This window comes from Silurus meridionalis, chromosome 13 (genome assembly GCF_014805685.1).
Source record: "Silurus meridionalis isolate SWU-2019-XX chromosome 13, ASM1480568v1, whole genome shotgun sequence".
Lineage (NCBI taxonomy): Eukaryota > Metazoa > Chordata > Actinopteri > Siluriformes > Siluridae > Silurus > Silurus meridionalis.
In genome coordinates this window covers 11,714,153-11,735,272 of record NC_060896.1, presented here as the reverse complement: position 1 = coordinate 11,735,272, position 21,120 = coordinate 11,714,153, and the positions used below count along the sequence as shown (strand labels likewise).

At 35.7% G+C, this 21,120-nt stretch overlaps 2 protein-coding genes across 4 annotated transcripts; one reads left to right on the top strand and one right to left on the bottom strand.

The window, feature by feature from the left end:
• Positions 1-1,269: 1,269 nt before the first annotated feature.
• On the top strand, positions 1,270-16,606 carry ampd3b (adenosine monophosphate deaminase 3b). Of its 3 annotated transcripts, XM_046864051.1 has the most exons (16): positions 1,270-1,548; positions 2,307-2,385; positions 9,019-9,241; positions 9,343-9,520; positions 10,443-10,608; positions 10,728-10,947; positions 11,102-11,231; positions 11,738-11,932; positions 12,031-12,162; positions 12,274-12,437; positions 12,517-12,643; positions 12,873-13,036; positions 13,492-13,612; positions 13,910-14,083; positions 14,188-14,298; positions 15,712-16,606. In XM_046864051.1, the coding sequence occupies exons 2-16, from the start codon at positions 2,307-2,309 to the stop codon at positions 15,886-15,888; spliced, it is 2,361 nt and encodes a 786-aa protein (XP_046720007.1). In that variant the 5' UTR covers positions 1,270-1,548; the 3' UTR covers positions 15,889-16,606. The 3 variants fall into 3 exon arrangements, with proteins under 3 accessions (XP_046720007.1, XP_046720009.1, XP_046720008.1); XM_046864053.1 differs by lacking the exons at positions 1,270-1,548; positions 2,307-2,385 and adding an exon at positions 4,614-4,771; XM_046864052.1 differs by lacking the exons at positions 1,270-1,548; positions 2,307-2,385 and adding an exon at positions 6,343-6,728.
• A 92-nt stretch (positions 16,607-16,698) lies between these two features.
• On the bottom strand, positions 16,699-21,049 carry rnf141 (ring finger protein 141). Its single transcript, XM_046864057.1, has 7 exons — positions 20,893-21,049; positions 20,516-20,713; positions 20,207-20,315; positions 19,077-19,258; positions 18,450-18,557; positions 18,209-18,360; positions 16,699-18,084 (listed from the first exon to the last, which is right to left on the bottom strand). The coding sequence occupies exons 2-6, from the start codon at positions 20,650-20,652 to the stop codon at positions 18,210-18,212; spliced, it is 687 nt and encodes a 228-aa protein (XP_046720013.1). The 5' UTR covers positions 20,653-20,713; positions 20,893-21,049; the 3' UTR covers positions 16,699-18,084; position 18,209.
• Between the last annotated feature and the right edge of the window lie 71 nt (positions 21,050-21,120).

Sequence of the window (21,120 nt, the reverse complement as noted above, 5' to 3'; positions counted from 1 at the left end):
CATGGAGCTGCAACACTATCCTCCAGTGACAATTTGGAATGATATGGAATCTCACATTAATATTAGGTGATTTTAATAAAACCCAAAAAATAACTAAGTCTAGTTTTTCCATTATTAATACATACTACTTGTAAAAATTTCCTGTTTCTGTCGATCAGAAATTTGAGCCTATGATACTATTAGCAATATTTAATTAGATTTATTTGTGTGTTTTAGATCATGCATTGTCTTAAATGCAGTGTCTATGAAACAAGAATATTGCTTACACAGAGTTCACAATGCTATAATAAACCACAACCTATTACACAATCATTTCAATGTCCATACAATGTAGCCATTTCATAGATTTACTTCTAGTGTTATGCTGCCATCTAATGCTTAACTCACATTGAGGAAGACATATTTTAAAGAATAGTTTGTTTGAATGATTGAAAATAATTCATAAGCTCATGATTGTATTGATTGGACATTATACTTTTATAAGTCATATATAAGTCATTATACTTTTACTTAATTACTTTTAGTGATTAATGTCTGACCAAAATGTAATGTAGCCATCTTTGTACGTTAATGACTATTCAGAAATATAGCACAAAAAATGCACAAATGAACATGTAGTCTTATATGAACCTAAGCTACAAATAATAAAATGTCTTGAAAGAAATATATAGAACATATAAACAGCAAGTGTACTGAAAGAACAGTGAGAGCCATGCACAATTTTATACACACATTTTCACACAAATTGTTCACCTAATGAAGTATTCCTTAGTTAAAGAAGGTGTGTAAGATCAGATAAAACAATAACATGTACAAGACAGCAGGTATTAAGGACAGGTTTGGAAGGATGTGCCTTAATCTTTCTTTGCTTGATTACTAACAGCAATAGGCTTGGCATAACTGTATCGTGTCATAACTATATATGTGCAGTAGGGGGAGCTCTTTGAGGTCTTTTGGTTTGGTAAACCAAAGGTTTGTTTGCTAATTATCCAGTAAAATATATAAAGCAATTTACATGTTGCAGTGAAATTAGACACATTAGTATAGCAGATATATATTACAAATATCAACAGTTACACGTTAAAAGTACACATTAGGAGTGTTGTACAAGCTTTGTTTCATGCTAATGTGCTTACAGAAGGAGGCCACAGACATTCGCAGTGGACTCTGTGTTATCGGTTCCTTCTGCTGATATGCACGAGACACGTGACTACACAAAGGCAGCTGGGGTCTAAAAATTTTGCACTGCTGCCAAGTTTCAAAATATTTTTTGCAAGCAGACGGAGGACATACTTGTGAAAGGAGGAAATACTTAAGAGGAAGAAGGTCAAAGCCACTCCCATGCCACTTTGCAGTTGTTGGCTTGGTGTGCTGGCAGTGAGGGGGTTAAAATTGTGGGACAGTCACTTGTAAAACCTTATTTCTTACAAGACTGACAGTTTGTGTTCTTTCCCTGAGAACAGGCACAGCAACATCTTTCTAAAAGAAGGCATATTGAAAAACAGAGAAAATTCACAAAGAACAAGAAACATTTCTACACTCTTCAAGGTGAGTACACTTTAGCTTAGTGTATTATTATTTTTTTTATATATATATTATTATTGTTTTCATTTTTAAGCTGGAGTTTTCCCTGCTAGTGCACACATCTGTGCGTTTATTTCCCCAATGTGCACAGTGCTTGTTTTATCCTTTAGTAATACCAAAACAGGTTGAACATTGCACAGTTTTTCTACCATGCATGTCTCAACCTGCAGTTCTTCATACCATCTAAAACTGAGAAACATCCTGAGATCAGTCTTAACTTGAGAATCTGCCAGTGAATTCATTTTGGATGAAAAATACTGAGATACACATATCAGCAAGTAATATTAGTAAAGGACAGTTCAGTATCTCATAGCACAGGACACATGTCTTTTTAACATACACATCAGATTACGTGTATGTAAACAGTGGTAAAATAAAAGTATAAACAAAGCTTGCATTACACTGCAATTGTAGAAATTCAGATGCAGAAACTAATATTACTTATGTTATAGGTTCTGCATGCTGATAGAATTATCAGTTGTGCTAAATGAACAGGCCAACATCACAATAAAAGCAGTTTCCTGTTCCTGTGTAGAGAAACACAAAGAAACCAAAAGCTACCTTCCATTGGCCTGCTTTAGGTTACTTTATTTTTATAGACTTTCACTCAGAAATAAAGTAGTTGAAGTTATTTACAGTTTGCTAAATACTTTCAAATTTGTCAATAAGTGCATTATGCAGTGTGTGTGACATCCTAATTCTCTCTGATCTGAAAATATCAGATGGAACCGACAGCACTAACCAATATCAAGAGAAAGGGGATTCTGAACAAGCAGCAGACTATGCCTAATCTAGGCAAAGGTGAGTGCACAATTCCTATTAGGTATACGGTTTGCCCTAACCTACCTTTGACAAAAATTTTAATAAAGCAAATTATTTCCTACACCTTATGGCACAATTATGGCCTACACCTAAATCAAGATGTAAACTTAATCTAAGTGTATAAAAAAATTTGCAGCTAAACAATGGACCCATAAAATGTTCCTATGAGGTTGAAACTTAACACAAACTACTCCAAGCCATTGTAAGTCTGTGTTGTTCATCAGAATGCACTAGTTCCCCATGCAGCACTGTTAAACTGTTGTAGCAGAAGTACATTAAGATGTTTAAAATAAAACGTTGCTACAACAACCTTACAACACAGCTGAAGTTAGAATAACTGTGCACATCAATGATATGACTTAGTAAGGAAGCCCAACTTCTTCAGATAGTACAACTGAAACACTGAACTTCCTTTTTATAATTTTGTCTATAAGAAACAGATCATGTTAAGTTAGAAACACACACAGACATATGCATACTAGGGCTGCACGATTTGGGAAAAATGTCATGTTGTGATTAGTGTGGTCAATACTGCGATATCTGATAGTGATGGTGTGGGAGTGAAGAAAATAGTGGCAGGGCAGAGCCATCGGTTGGTTGCCAGGGGGGGTAGGGGGTTGTGTTACGGAAAGTCACATGACCAAACATGCCACACTTGACTAAACTGAATGTTTTTTTTTTTTTTTGTTAGCAGCAAACTGTTCTCAGAAAGTACGTGTCCACACATGCACTTATTTATTTTGATAAATTACGTAATGCACTAATGCATGCATACATACATACATACATACATATATACCTGCATGTAACAACAAAGTTAGACCCAAATTATAAATAAGTTGGAAAAAAGAATGTAACAAGTCACTCTCTTAATTGCAATGGTATTATAATTATAATTATTATTATTTTTGTTTCTGGTGTACACTAGATTTGCATTTAGGATTATAACTTACTAAACACCAAGTAGTGTTGTAAGGGCTTACTGACAGTTTACTGGCGTTAACATGAATTAAATTGCTATGTACAATTTAACCCTAAAAATTGTATATATCGTGTGTTTCGTATATATTTATTTTTGAATGTACAGTATATGGAGCTTAATATAGGAGTACAAAATATCCTCCTCTACACAACAAACAGGAGTACAAAATATCGAGCCCTGCATAAAACAAAATTCAGTCGTCTTATATCTAGGTCAATGAAATTGGGACACTTGTATTTCTAAGATCTTATTATACCCCTTGTGCAATAAGCATGTCCAGGTTATGTTCTAGTTTAAGAGAGCTGCTGAAAGAACTTCAGCTGGACTATAAAAAAGTTAAACTGGTTTATCTGTTAAAGGTGGGTGTAAATATTTAAAGTGCCCATGTTAAATATTTGATTTAGATTTTTGCCAGCAATGTGGAGCAAACAGTTATGCCATCAAATTTTTTTATCTGCAAATCGTGATGAAACTTATAATGATTTTTTTTTTACCTATTTTAAAATTATGGGCTATTATATGTTACTTTATGGCATAACAACCCAAATTGAATCCATTTTAGTTCTAGTTTACAAAATATATATAAAAGGTTCTAGAGGTGGATACTATTCATTGCCAAGCTTTAAATAAGGGTTTATTCTTTTTTTTCTACTCCTGGTTTTTTAATAAATACTCACCTGATTTTTTGTATTTGAAACAAAAATAAATGATAGTTAATACAGGGTGATCAAAAAAATTCACTTACAACCAAGATTGTGATAAATATATATTTTTAATATAAGAATTATTTATATGGGATATACATTTTTTTTTTACATTATTTAGAACAAATGCATAAAATATGACTCAACATGTTGGTTCTATTTATATGTAACATTCACATTCAAAATGTTTGTACAGACACTTATTTTAATAATGGTCAAAGCAGAATGCACAAATGCATTGTTGGCACTCAATGAATAGTTGTGTTATTTTACACAATATAATGATGTCATATTCGAACTACCTTTAGAAACACATTTGGTGCTAAATGCAATTTGTTAATTCTTTTGTTCAGATGTCTCTGTAAACAACAGGTTTGTTCTTGGTTATTGCTGAAGAAAAAAATAATGAGTAACTGGGGATTGTGTGAGAAAGTGTTTGGACAGTGAAACAGAAGAGGGAGCTTAGAGCTTGGTGCAGATTTAGTGGGTTGTACAGGTATACAACCCGAGCTATGTGCATAGGCGGAGTCTGATTTCTCCCAACTGTTTTCTTGGAACGATCGGAAAGGTCAGAAATAGCCATAAAAAGACTCATAAACAGAGTTGGCCCCTGCACTTCTCCTGCAAAACACTATAGTTCAAGACAGGAATCAGGCCGATCTACAACTCACACGAACAGGTAAACAGAAGTTTCTGTGATGGGCAAAACTTTACCCAAAGCGATTCTAGTATTTTGTGCCGTAGTGTACCAGGAAATGCTTTACATTCTGTGTTAACGCTGTGGTAATTTTAGATACTGCATTGTGGGGCTTTGGAAATGCATACAACACTTTTTCCAACTAGCAGGGCTGTTAGCAGCTTAGTGCAACACGTCAAAAAGTAATAACACACAAGAGCTGGCAAAGGTGTGTCAAGGTCATTTATTTTCAGCTTACATTTCATTGCGATCACTCAGCTGGAGCTAAGCTAGCGTGTATTCTGCAATAAGCCCTGAGCAACCTCAGCTTTAAATAGGCAAAGTGGTCCATCACTGAAAGGTGTTGCACAGTTAATGATATGAACTGAAATAGAAGCACATTATGAATCAATAAAATGTTTAGTTAGCAGATTTAAGTAAGTCACGCTGATGCGATTCACATCTCTGATTCACTTTGATTATAATGGGCTTTCTGACAAAAGAAATGGTCTGGCTGATCTTTTATAGATAAAGTTTTTTTGGTCTAGAATAGTTCAAAATAAATATGTAAATGAACAATAGTGTATTTATTTATCTATGAAAGTATACATTAGCATACAGATTCTGTATAGATATTATAAATGAGTAAAAAGTAGTCATATTTGCAAACAGACATGGAGTGAGTTATTGTGCCTTCATAGCTATAGGAAAACGATACCAACAAATGTATTTGGTAATGCTTAATCTATTGTAATGAGCTTGTTTTTCTGCATGCAAAGCTAAACATCTGGGAATAGTGCAGGGATGGGTTTGTGTTCATTTGGCACCAGTCGCTAATGTTTGGGTGCGGACAGGATTTGACATAACAGGGCAGTGTTGATAGGATCTATATTTTGCTTTGCAAAATGTTAAAAGGTAGGACAGTCTAAAAGAGACTTAACATTCATTAATTTTTCTGCTGCCGGGAACCTTTTATGACTCACCATTAATTTCACTGACCATCATCATTTTTTTCAATCTGTACAATATGATGGCTGTTTCATAAAGCTTCAGAGCATTTATTCCCTGTTAATGAACAGTCAAAGCTTAAACCTAAAAACTACGTTGAATCATTTTGTTAATGATTGTGATTTCCATTTATGTTAGATAATGTCTATGATCAATGATATGCTTGCTATACTGTTATTGTATGTATCAATGATTGGCATAAAAGTAAGATACACAAAACAAAAACAAGGATTGCATAACATGAACACGAAACAAACAAGAGAAGCCTATACATGAACATAGCAGGAATACGACAACGCACACCAACATTACACATTACATACCCTTGTCACCTTGACTGCCATACAAACAGGGCTTTAATCCATACATGAATCGTTGTGCATAAACATGGTTCATGTCCTTGTGATCATGCGACATGGTGCATGACACGGAGTGCAGTGGTTGATGGGTGCTGTAGTCCTGCCCTTCTATTCATTAAACAGACAACGTGCAGTACCTGATACTGTCCCTTTCTTTTGTTATATTTATGATATATTTTAGTAAATTAGAGTTTAATCATCGCTTATTAGTGATCTTTATGGAATAAGCAAACTCTTCATAGTTACTTGTGTCTTGATTGACATTAGCACAGTACATTATTATCTAGTACATCAAGTCTTCTCCTGCCAATTCTCCCATCATTCAATTCCAAATACTGGACGTCAGGGAATTAGATGTCTTTATGCTGCCAGCATTTCAGCACCCCCCCTCCCTAATGACTGCCAGTTATGCCATGAGAAAGACTCTGTGTACTGAATTGACATGACGTTGTCAGTGTCAGCCTCTTTAAATAGAGAAGGAGACGGACACTCAAGACACTGAAATGCTAACATTGATTTGATGTGCATTAGACAATAAGCACTAAGCACAGGAACTTTTTAAAGCAAAATAATGGCAAGGATGGCTTCAGAAGGTAAGAGCCAGTGTTTCCAGTGTTTTCCTGTTTCATCGATATTAGAAAAGCTTAATAGACTATTACAGGAGTGAGTGGCAGTCAGAACTTTGAATATTGTGTGTTTCAGAGATGCTCAGGTAGGATTGACCGTTTTTGAAACGGAAGGAAAGCATTTGAAGACTGCACAATTTCTCACTAATAATAAAACCCCAATATATTATTGTGTTGCACAATATCATAAATCCTTTCAAATCAAATGCATTCATAATGTATTTAATCAAATTTGAGCACAGGCTTAAATTCTTTTTTTAATTGCCTATTTAGACATTAAACACTTATGTACTTGTATACTGTATGTAATTCTGAGCAACAGTAAGCTTGGAAATGAGCTTCCGTTTGTTCCAGACCCCTGTGGAATATAAAGTAGACCGTCCGAAGAATGCTCTGGAAATATCAGTTGCACAGTGCTGTCACGTCTCCCAATAGACATTGCCAAAATTGTTGATACTGGATCCAGTTACATGTCAACAAGTCAATAGAAAGGAATTTTAGCATGAGCTCTTGGGCTGTTTATAGAGACAAGCCCTACAAGTGACCCAATTTTTTTCTTGACCACCATAAGCTCTGTGCATCATCTGTTTAAAACAGAAATGATTCGGGCAGTAAATTAGGAGCCATGTTTAAAAAGACAGTGGCTGTGCAGGACACAATTAGCTCAGCTGTACAAGGCATGGGATGAGAAAAGGCTTGCTAGGTTAGAGCTGTCATTGAAAATCAAACATTTACCATTCCTGAAACACACTGATAATGGGAGTTTAATTTAATCCCTAGACTAGATTCTATGTAATATATAGTCTATGTGTATGTAATAAGGTACTCACTCTATTGTACCATATGCTATAAATAAAAATGACATTAAGATCATAAAGGAGCATTTTAAAAGAGTTTGGATCTGATGAAGAACTTGTATTGCTCAGCCTTGATGAACCAAATGCTTACTTTACTTTCAGATTTGTCATTTCTGTCTTTATTGCTTACATGAATGTGCTTTACATAAACAGTACATAAACACATCTCAGAGTGGTTGCTGCTTACTCAGGACATGGTGCAGAGAGTCAACTGCTCTATTCAAGCTGACACATGAGAATCTACTGACCATTAGAGGGAATACTGCTCCCTGATATGTGCTTGGTAATGTTTACAGTAACCTGACTAATATACACGCAGAACTCAAAACTGAAACTGAACTGAAACTTGAACTTCATATAGAAATGTGATATGTACACTGCCTTCATGATATTGCATCACAAATCCATTTCACTATTTAGATGAGTACGAGCTTTAATAATTGCTTTCATCTTCCATCTAAAGGCTTTTTTTAACGATAGAACTGCTAATCTCTGGATTCCTAATCATATGCTGTTTATATGAAACACTCTTAGTATTGTTTACTGTTCAAAACTATACACTGCCTAATCCGATTTTTCTGGTGTCAAGAAGAGAATAAGTCTGGATCCCCTGAAAATTTCTTTCTCACATCAAGTTTATAGGAGGTAGAATCTGTTGAAATTAAATACAATTTGATAAAACAACACTTATTGATATTTTATAAACTAAATAAAATAAATCATTGAGCAAAGTGTTTTGCAAATTAGTATTAAAGTATTGAAATGATGACTTTTTAGCAATGTTTGCAGCCTAGCTTTGTTAAAGTGCAGAAGGATATTTAATCATTGATGCAGATTGTTATCAGTCATAAGTACGTCTGTTTTAAAAGCTGCATTTACAAGTACATGATTTATATGTGTGATGTTTGCTTGATCGACAAAGCAAAACATTTCTGCTTTTGTTTTTACACATGGTGAAGAAAAAGTGTCGGGAGGGTGATTCTCACACTTTTAGTCTTATGCTGTTGTGCCAACATTAAAAATAGACTCAATGTAAAAATACACATTTTAAAACCAACAAAGACATTTTAAAAGACATTTAATATTTAAAGCTCCATGTTTAATTTCGTGTTATGATTTTGCCTTAGCTTGTGCTGTAATAATGACTGTCACGACTGTTTGCATCACCTCTCATATTTTATGCAATAGACATGGCACCAGAACGTGCGAATGAAACAGGAACTCTGGCTGGAACTGTAAAGTTATTTTTTCTAGAAACTCTATAGCAATGTGTTGCAATTCACTTTACATATTTAAGAATTCTTTAAGATTTCTCTACATTTCTTAATTATTATACATGAACTATTTTAACTTAAACACATTAATTCAAGCATCAATCTGCATTCGGATTTATTTTACAGAAATGCCGCGGCAGTTCCCGAAGATCTCCTTGTCCGAGGTGGATGAGCAAGTGAAGAGGCTAGCTGAAAAGGTGTATGCATCAGCAATACATGAGGAGAACACCAAAGATGTTATGTCCTTGTTTACTGTGCATGAGGACTGTCCCATTGGCCTCCATCAAGCTAAGGAGCGAGAGCTGCGTAAAGAGCTGGCTGAGGATAATTCTGAAGAGAGCGTTAAACGGTCACTGAGCACAAAGACACAAAGGAAAAAACTAGTTCAGTAAGTGACTCTGTGTGTTTATCAGGCACTTATTTTTGCTCATTTTTTCCACTAATCTCTAGGAAGAAAAGTTTGAGGCTGATCCGTTCCCAGTCTATATCTTTACAGATCCCTGGGGCATCTGAGTGGGCAAAGACGGTCATTGCTCCTCTCCTCACCCCAGATATACCAGATTCTCCTGAAATAAGCAATGCCCCAGAGTTCCAGAGGGTCTCTATCAGTGGAGACTACTGTTCAGGGGTAAGAGCAGTCATTTTAATCAGTTATTGCTGAGCACAAAAGAACTCAATTCTTTCCACTTTTTATTACAATGACACATAATAAGGGATAAATAAGATATATTTATAAATCTTCTTCTTCTTCTTCCTTCGGCTTCTCCAATTAGGGGTCGCCACAGGGGATCTATAAATAGGATCACAAAAAAATAATCACATAATATCTTAAGACCTTGTAAGACATAAAATAGACATTAAAATGTAATGTAATGTAATGACATTTGACTTAAGAAGAAAGAATTTCAGCAAAGAAATTTTACTATTTTTAACCATAATTTTACCATCATCAAATTTAACAAATGTGATTATGTCTTTGTATTGATTCAATGGAAGCGGCTATACACAAAGTCTTTTCTGCTTTCAATGATGCTTTGATGCTTCATGCTACAATTCTGCATACTTACTCTGCATATAAATTGTGTATGATATATATATATATATATATATATATATATATATATATATATAATCTCATAAGTGTGTATGAAAATTAAATGTAGGGGTTAGCTAAAACTTGCCTAATTGCAGCTGTAGTTTTTTTATTTATTTATTTTAGAGATTTTTAGTGTCAAAGTGATATTCTTTTTGACAGATTTGCTGCCCCAGGCAATTAAAACAGGTTTAAATGTGCTACATTCCTTCTCCTATTAAACTTACTTAATCTTGTTGACAGAGCCTACCCTGTCAAGTAAAGATTGTTTTTGACACTGTTTTTTTTGTACTGCTTTTTATGTGATAAATAATAGGGCACCTATTTTGAATATTCAAATATTGTTTTGTACTGAAAGTGTCTTATATCCCTAAATTATATTATTTACTTGTATTACAGTCTGGTGTAATTCAGAATACAAATATAGTGATGTATTATTGTTCATGTACCATCCCAGATCACAGTTGAAGACTATGAGCAGGCAGCAAAAAGCCTGCTGAAAGCATTATTTATCAGGGAGAAATATGCCCGACTGGCATACCACCGTTTTCCCAGAACCACTGCCAAGTTTCTAAGGAGTGCCAATAATGACACCTGGAGTGAAGAAGATGATGTTCTGCCAGGTAGGTGTGGCTGCAGAAACTGAGATGCATTAAAGTAGGATCAGTACTGTTCAAACACTTTGTAAGAAGAATTCTATGCAAGCTTTTAAATATGTGTTTGTAAATGATGACAATTACAGATAGCACACCATGTCCAAGTGAGGGTGAGGACCCATACAGTATGGAGGACATCCCTCAGAACCTGAATTACCTCCTGAAGATGAAAGATGGCATCATATATGTGTATGATGATGCAGAAGCTTTGAGTAAAGACACGCCACACACTTTACCATACCCTGACATGGAGACCTTCTGTATTGACATGACTCATATCCTTGCCATGATTGCTGATGGACCAACGTAAGAACAACATGCAAAAACTGATGCTATCTGAAATGTTGTGATTATAACACACAAGAGCTGTAATTGTTCTGTACATCTGATATATGATATGTAAACAAAGCACCTCAGCCTGATGTCTAACTATATCACATATTTTTCCACTTATTTTCAGGAAGACCTATTGTCACAGAAGGCTAAACTTCCTTATGTCCAAGTTCTACTTACATGAAATGTTAAATGAATTGGCAGAGCTAAAGGAACTAAAGAGTGTTCCACATAGGGACTTCTACAATGTCAGGAAGGTATGGAACAGAATCAAGAATCCTATCAAGAACAATGCATTACATAACTTTTTTTTTTCCAAGTTTGTTTTCCGAAAGATTGTTTTGTTGATTTCTTCATTGACTGTATATGGGGCAAAATGCATTTTCTCTGTCACTGTTTTTATGGTGGGAATAAGGGGACAAATCTTAACCAAAGTGAAGCTCAAATTCTGTTTATTATTAGTATTTTATTCTGCTGTCTGTCCTCTTACACATACATGAGCACTAAGATGCCCATAATATCATTATATTGCTGCTGTAACTGACAGGGGCAGTAGGAGTATGCTATCCCTTTTTTCCTAGACTTGTAAGACATGTGATATCATTTACATGGATCTCTTTATTTTCAAAAGACATGTGGCTTTACACCATCCCTGGGATAAAAAAAACCCATAAGAGATAACCCTACTTTAACAGGTCATTCATAAGATCTGTATTTTACTCTGTATAGTACCAACACTCACCCCTCGGTTCATGTTATTTAGGTAGACACTCACATTCATGCAGCAGCCTGCATGAACCAAAAGCACCTGCTCCGGTTCATCCAGGACACATGCAAAAAAGAGGCAGATCGAGTGGTGTTGGACAAGAATGGGAAAAAGGTCACCCTAAAGCAGGTGTTTGAAAATCTCCACATGGACCCTTATGATCTTACGGTGGATTCGTTGGATGTGCACGCCGTATGTATTCCTTTTACTTGATTTTAATTCACTTAATTCATTTCTTTCATTGATGTGTTTTTAGAACTGATAATGACTAACAGTTGTTTTAATCTCAGGGCAGGCAAACATTCCATCGTTTTGACAAGTTTAACTCCAAATACAACCCAGTAGGTGCGAGTGAGCTTCGCGAGATCTACCTAAAAACTGACAACTTAATTAACGGAGAATATTTTGCACGTCTTATAAAGGTAAAACAAACGCACTGATATCTGTTATATAAAGCCTATTAGCGTAATTATATGCAAATTAGTGTTTTGCAAGGTATCAGAAAGCATGCATATGTTGTTGCCGATTTTTAGGAGGTAGGCCATGATTTGGAAGAGAGTAAGTACCAGTACGCAGAGCCCCGCCTCTCCATCTATGGCCGTTCTGCCAGTGAGTGGGAAAACCTAGCAAAATGGTTCATTCAGCAGAAGTTGTACTCGCCCAACCTAAGATACATGATTCAAGTGCCAAGGATATAGTAAGTGCTGCAGACCTATGGCTTCAGTTTTATGCCAGAATACTTTGTTAAGTTGACATATGTGTACTTTGTCACTCAGTGACATTTTCAGATCCAGGAAGATCATTCCAAACTTTGCCAAGATGCTCGAGAACATCTTTCTTCCTCTGTTCGAGGCTACTGTTAACCCTCAGAAGCACAAAGAAATTCACGTTTTTCTGAAATATGTAAGTCGGGATGTTATTCAGTACTTATGAATTATTTTCGCTCACATTAATCGTAACATTGTTTGTAATGGTTAATAATGTTTTCTTTACCAGATGTGACAATGTCAAAAGTTTATGGAAGCAGACAGCCATTATGTATTTATTATTTTTTTTTAAATGACATTTTGTTGTTTCCTGTCCATATTGTACATTATAGTTTCATTAAATTTCCCATTTTTTTCATCTGCAGGTGACAGGCTTTGACAGTGTGGATGATGAGTCCAAACATAGTGATCACATGTTCTCCTATAAGAGCCCTAAACCAGAGGAATGGACCATGGAGGAAAACCCACCTTACAGTTACTACCTCTTCCACATGTATTCCAACATCATGGTGCTGAACAACCTGCGAAAGTAAATGTTTTATTTCATCGAAAACCTACAATTATTATTATATAGTATTTTTCGGATTATAAGCCGCTACTTTTTTCCCACGTTTTGAACCCCGTGGCTTAAACAAGGAAGCGGCTCATTTATTGATTTTTCCTGGGTTTTTCCCAGTTTCCCTGGTATTGTAGAAATCATAATGCATTAGCTTTGCAGTTGGTACTACAGTCAGAGCTGCTGTTTATGATTTAACAAATTTAAAAGAAAACTGACATTAGTATTTGATTTAGATAGATAGATAGATAGATAGATAGATAGATAGATAGATAGATAGATAGATAGATAGATAGATAGATAGATAGATAGATAGATTGATTGGTTGATTGGTTGATTGGTTGATTGATTTAGTGATAGAGAGATCACTATTACAGAGGGAAAATCACGAAATTCATATATATATAACAGTTTATGTTGTTTTGTAGGGAACGTGGCCTCTGTACTTTTCAGTTCCGTCCTCACTGTGGAGAAGCTGGCTCCATTACTCACCTGGTGTCCGCCTTCCTCAGCGCTGACAACATCTCTCACGGCCTCAACCTGAAGAAGGCTAGTACTTTCTTCAATTACAATGAATGTCCAACCTACATCTAGAAATATTTCGAATCTTATTTTAGTGGTAGATTATTTGCTTATTTCTAGTGATAAACACTTGAAATAAGATTTCATTTGAAAAAAATGTATGTGGCAATCTTAATTTGGAAGGTGTAGGTGCAAAAATTTACATGTTACTTTTCTCCATGAGTGTATTTGCATGCCACTTTCTGAATTCTGTTTTTGTTCACAGTATTAACATAGTGATGGCAGTGTTAAATAAGTCTTAACTCTAACATTTGACCTCCACAGAGTCCTGTGCTGCAGTACCTTTATTACCTTGCCCAAATACCCATTGCCATGTCTCCTCTGAGCAACAACAGCCTGTTCCTGGAGTATTCTAAGAACCCATTAAGAGAGTTCCTCCATAAGGGCCTGTGTGTCTCACTGTCCACTGATGACCCCATGCAGTTCCACTACACCAAAGTGCGTCTCTCCCACACTTTACAATACTAATGGATTATTTCCTCGTGAATTAGTTCACTCTTTATGAACTCACTTTTCTTTCTTTTACATTTTGTGTTTGGCAGGAGGCGCTAATGGAGGAGTATGCTATCGCAGCACAGCTGTGGAAGCTCAGTACTTGCGATGTCTGCGAGATTGCTCGAAACAGTGTCATACAAAGTGGTATCTCACATCAGGTACATTGCTGTTGAAGATTTTATACACTTCATGTGTGTGCCCTCCTTAGGATATATTTCATGATTCTAGCTCTCACTGGGAACCTTTTGTGAGAAGAGGAACCTTCTGTTTTAGGGTTATGATTTCTTTTAGTATTGCATCATTTTTAAAACTATTGAACTGTAGAATTTCATTATAAAATGTCAGTTAAAGACTACAAATGTAATAAAATCTTTGTGACAAATTATCCTAATACAACACATGTTGTATATTCATATTTTAAAGTTTGATTCCTCTGAATTTATAGCACAGCAATGTGCCAGTGCTAACAAATATCAAGGAACAATATAATTAAATTATTTAAAGCTATAATTTATGCCACCATATGTCTGAACAGAGATGCAGCACAGATATGATTCACACATACTCCCTTCCATTTTCTCTCTCTCTCTCTCTCTCGCTCTCTCTCTCTCTCAGTGTTTCTCTAATAACTATGCAATAATTAATCTCGCAACCTTTTCTCTGTGTATAGTTTAGAGCAGGGTTTCTCTAACATTTAGTACACTATGGACCAGTTTACTTTTAATGTATATCCAGGTATATAAGTCATGTGAACTGCCAATAGAGACAAAACAATATTTCAGATGTGAGTAATACATGTTTTAATTTAAAGGCTGGGTTATTTTTTTTTACCCCTTTTTCTCGCCAGTAGCTGTCTCTCCATTATCACCATTGTTTGGTCTTTTCCTACCTCTTCTACTTCCTTTTGTGCGATTTTTTTTAAGCCTCATGTTAATAATTAGCTGAAGCAGTTGCAAATGTGGAAGTGATGTTTTCTAAAATTATACCATATGAAAATTTGGATAGTGCCTATTAAAGGGCAGATCACACAATAAATAACACAGTGCCATATCTAGGACCATATTCCCCAAACTTTCCTGTGACTTGGTAGCTTTTTTGGCCCACTACTGGGTCACAACTTGGTTGTTGAGACCTCTGGTTTAGAGCAGGCAGAACCCACAGCTAGGTGTGTTATACAATTTCAATGACCTACTCTAAATGTGGATTATCTCTTGTGTATTGCAAGTTGTGGAAACTCCTTTCAGTAAACACGAAAGTATTTATACCAAGGTTGTTGCAATCCACTTGTTCATGCCTAAACACGCCTTGACTTAGTGTCTCGCTTCACCTTCACGTGTACAGCTGGCTAGTGTTCTGTTTAACAGAGGTTGTACAGATTTGAATACATTTTATACCTTTACAGCGTTTGGCAGACCTTTATACAGAGTGTCCTACAATTTATACGATTGAGCAGTTGGAGCAGTTTGGTGTTAAGGGTTTTGCTGGAGGTTTTAACAGTGGGAGCTTGGTGGTTATGATTTGAAATTATATTGAACTCATTTAAACCCATAAATTCTACTTGTATTCAACAGGAGAAGAAACACTTCTTAGGTGAGAACTACCTACAGGATGGACCAGAGGGGAACGACATCCGCCGTACCAATGTGGCCCAGATCCGCATGGCCTTTAGGTTCGAGACTCTGTGCAATGAGCTCAGCTTCCTGGTGGATGCTTTTAAATCTGTGTGCATGACTGGAGAGAAAGCATAATTATATTAGGATTTATAGCAGTCATAGATGCAGAAATAGAGAACCAGGAAGCCTAAGTCCGTTATGAGCTCATTGAAAATATACCAATAGAACTTGATTCCTGCATACAGGAGTTTGTATGCTGTTGGTGATTGTACCAAGTCACACACGCACATGCATAAGTGCCTTACAGTTGATTCAGTTCTCAACCTATTCTGTTTAGAAAGGAAACATTTACAGTAGAGAAATATATACAAAATACATGCATGATTCCCAAAACAGACTAAGGGTTTAGTTTTACTTTGTGTTCTATTACTTAAGTATGAATACAATGTTGTTTTTTAATAAAAAATAACAAAAACACTTCTGTATGCATTAGTCAAATAAATGCTTGAGTTGAGTTACTAAGTACCTTGTTAAACTTGTAAAACCGCAATGCTTGGGGTTGTTTTTTTTTGTGTGAACTTCTTGTGTGAAAAGTGGAACAATGCTTTGTCTCTTTTATTCTGAGCTGTGCCATTTTGTTCTACCCTGTGAGAAACACAGCATTTGCACAATGTTGTTAATGTAGAAATGTTACCGGACCAGGATCTGTTTTCTTTTTGTTTGCATTTTTCTGTTTTTTTGGTACTTACAGAGATCTGAAAACTGTCTAGCAGTAAAGGTGTGCTCAACAATGGTGTGCTTTCGGGTTTAAGGACAAGCTTTTTACATTTAATAAACATTCTTTGCAAATAAATTTGTCCTTTGAACTTCTTTATTGTACAAAATATACTTAGATTTTTTTTAATTGATTTAAATGAAAAAACATCAACATAAGCTGGCGAATGCTTAAACATTTAAAATGTTTAATTATTAATGTTAACAATTATAATAATTACAATAGGATGTGAAGCAAATGATATATCCAGTGTGCTGCTCTTATCATATGCATGGCCTGTGATAAACCAGAAATAGTTTTTATTCAGCTGTTTCTTAAGAGAATTAACTGCTAAATTGAGAGGAGAAAAATGACTAACACACGTGTCTATATAAGTAAACATTTAAAATCTTCTCAGTAGCTGTAACGGCAGAAATCTATTCACATTGTACAAACTAATCAAGCAAATTAACTATGTTAGCTGAAACATTTTTCCTCTCACGCAATGAAAACTCTTCCTCAGAACTCTTTATGTAAGTAGCTTGTGGGTGCCTTATACCAAACTCACAGTAGATACACTTGTAATCAACCTCCTAACTGAAAAAATGATTTGAAACACTTCTGAGAACTAAAAGAAAATCTAATGCACTTGTACAGTCACTTCACGATCACCAGCTAAGATATACTATATGGTATAACTTATATGGTATAAGTATTGGGACTCCTATGTTTTTCAGCCACGTGTGGTTCTTCCCCAAACTGTAACCACAAAATTGGAGCATCTGATGAAACATATTCCCAGCCAATGTGGAGAAAAAAACCCCACATCCGAATCTTAGTCATTTGTCCACAAACCTTTATCCATATAGTGACGTTAGAACCTCTGTTCCTTTTCATACTTTCCTGTACACATTTAATATAGGATTAAAAGTTAAATCAGCAGGTAGTCAACAGATCTCACATAATAAAAATGTTCTACATCTAAATGTTTTCTAATGACTTTTGAAAGTGAAGTTAAACAACCCAGAAATATACAACAGGCCTCATTTGTCAACCTTTTGATAGTGTGTGTTGGGTGTGTTTTCATGAGCCAAACAGTATGAACAATTTGCAAAACAGTCATTCTGCTTCTGGATATGTTGATAAATGCAAATCATGCATAAAGTGCAAAGTGCATTCATGTTACAGATGATTTGCTTTTAGTGACACCCACAAAACTCAGCATCAACGTAAACGTCAAATCTCACAGTGAGCTGAATGCAAGAAAAGAACATCTAAATGGGAAAAGATCACCTCCTTAATGTGGTTTCTTAGTACTCATTCTCCTTTTACATAGCCGTATTTCTTTCATCCTCAATGACTAGCCAGAATTATTTGTCCAAATCTATGGGTTTGTTTTGGATTTCTTACTTTTAAGTTGTTAATATGAAAATGTACATTCACAATCCACGAGCTCCTGTATGATGCAAACTTCTATGATTAGCCAAGGTTTTTGTAAATCCCCAAGTGAATGATTTACAAATAACTTGGTTTCTTCCCAGCTTGAAAAATGAGGCCCAATGAGTGGTTATTGCCGTCTGTAAATGAGACAACAAAGATCGCTATATAACTTATAACATCATTCAAAATGGAAATCTTACAGTCAGTACATGAGTCTTAACAATGTGAGACAGTAAGTTTAACATTCACATAGTGCTTTACATTAAGGTCTGTGAGGGTGGCCAGCATCGTCAGCTAGATTGAGAATGTAGCCGGCTATGTCCTCCTCCGTAGGTGCGTCAGACATTACCCATGATTCATTTGCAGCTGTCAGCTGGATCCGGCAGATGGGACAGTTTCGACTCTGACCACTCCTACGATGCACAAGAAAGAAGCAAGAGTTGCTCCCTGAACAAGAGTTGCACAAAAAAAAAGCAAACCTGAGCTGAGGTTTGGTACTTACCACTTATCAATACATTTCTGGCAAAAGCTGTGTGCACAAGGCAGAATAAGATCGGCTTTTCCATCCATACAGATGCAACACTCTTCCTCATCCGTCAGCTGCTTCACCCTGTAAAAATGATCACGCGGTATAAAAGGAATTATCACAACAAGCTGAGGTTGATCCTTACCACACCTAAGCTGACTATTTTCCCATAACAACACCCTGAATTGTTCTATTTCTTTTATTCAACAGCAAATTATCAAATATTATATTCATTATATATATTTTAATTAATTAATGAAACACGTTAGATGATATGGAATGACTACTTATACTGCATGCACACTAACCATATAAAAATATAGTATTAGAAACACAATCTTTTTAAAAGATGATAGAAATATTGTCAGATTAGTGCTCTTACAGAATATTCATCAGTGTTACAGCTCTGAGGTATAAGAGCAAGTGAAATCACACTTCACTTCCAGCTCAAACCTACAGAGCCAGCGAAATGCAAAATATGTATTAAGACCATACATAAAAATGCAACTGTATACAGCATTTATACAACCTTGGCCTGTCTTTATGAAACTTTTATTACTGTCTTTTTCTTCTCATGGTAGTCTGGGATGATGTTTACTCTACCTGCCCATCCACATGCTGGCAGGGCAAAACGAAGCAGAGGAAACCCAACTAGAAGAACTCGCCATACTGCCCCCTGCTGTCAGCACTTCAGCTGCTTGGCTGGTGATGTCTTTGTAAAGCTGAATAAACTGATACAGGTTCATAATGCGTGAAGCTTCCACGATGCCATCCTGCTTATTAATCTGTAATTAGGTAGAAAACCTACAAATAGTTCTTTTGATCATGAGGCACAAATAACCACGGAAAAAAATCTGCTCTGCTTTGGAACTAAATAACTACATGACGTGTGATTAGACATGGAGCTTATTTTAACTCGAAATATGGGGGAAAACATACAAAAAACTATTTTAATTTAGGAGGATTCATTTTAGTGTTGAAAACTTATAATGCTATTATAGTTTCCATAAGTGTTTTCATTTTACATTCAACTTTTTTCTACATTCAGCTAGATTTTTTTGTCTCCTTTTACCTGGAATAAAAAGTTCACCCAACAATTATACACACCTGAATGTGAAATCCGTCTCAATTTTAAAGTCACACTCCCTCACATATATCACATGGAAATAATTCCATCACACATTATTTAGATCCTTATGATTTTGGAGTAAATATGATAAAAAAGAACTGTTTGCTCAATAGTTGTGCACACACTGTAGTTTGTACAGGAAAAGTATATCCATGTGTGGTCAGATTGCTCAATTCAACTGTGACAAAAATGTAGAGGTCTGTTTTTAGGAACTACAAAAGAACTACACTATCTAAATCTTTTGTGCTTAAAAATATTTGCTCAGTAATAAGCAGGCCTCTTTACTGTTTTTAATCTTATCAATTCGATCAGTGCGCTATTTATACAAGGCTGCTCACGTCTAACCAAAAATCTTAAGTTTTATGCCTTCATTTAATTCAATGAAGCATTTAATCTCATCTGCAAACCAAAGCATGTTTTTTCCCCACTTTAAAACTTGAAAGAGGAAATTACAAGACAATTTAAACTGCTGAATTTCATTTTCTTCAGTTGATCACTTAACCAGTCAACCACCATTGTGTTAAGTTAAAATTTAAAGTTGAAATGCCTTACATTGTGAAAAAATATGGAGTAATGATGAGTGAATGACAAGTGTTATGTTCACCTTGGTGCACACGATCCTCACAGCCACTTTCCACAGAGCAGACGCATCAGATCCTGTCTGAACTTCGAAGAGTAGGTGCTTTGGTTGGCCAACTGCCAGCTTAGCAGTTCTAACAATAAACATAGAATAAGACTTTATTAGGAACTATATAAAAAAAAAAATACATTAGCACAAAAGACAAAATGAGAGTCTTGCCATGTTAGATTCAACCAATCAATGAAGCTTATATTATAGCAGATATACACACTTGTAATATGAAATAATAGCACATTTATTCTTCTGTATTACTTTGAGAGTACTGCAGCTTACACTTCATTCAGCTCTGCTAAGTTCGCCAGAAACTCCTCATATGTGAGACTGCTACTATCCCGCACCAATCCTGCATGCCTGAGGAGCTTCTCAGGAAGCTTTCCCAAAACAGACTGGCCGGAGATTTGCTGCCCCATCTCAGCTCCACAAGGAGGACCACGCAGAGAAAACACGAGACCTCATTCAGTGCTCAAGACCCTGCAGTACAGCATAAATTCACAGCAATAAAACATTGCATGTGATTTGATGTGTGAGATTAACATACAACACATTTTAACCCGAATTTCCTTTAAAACGCCACATTACTCGACACTAGGAGAAATCGAAGTACTTGATTTCCCTCTAGACGTGTTGATTGTAAATAAATGCATGCTAACCTGCTGACATCTGTTTTGATGCAAGTCTTTATTCAAGGTTTCTTTATCACACGTAGCCTGCCACTTAATAATGATAAACACTGACGCTTAATGATGACGTCATCTGCCAGCCTGACGCGGCTGAGGGCTGAATAACAATTTGCCACACAGTGCACTCGAGTGTGTGGACTTGAATCCATCCCGTGAATGATCAAGTACTTGTCTATTAAGGGTTTAAATTAAAGCAGT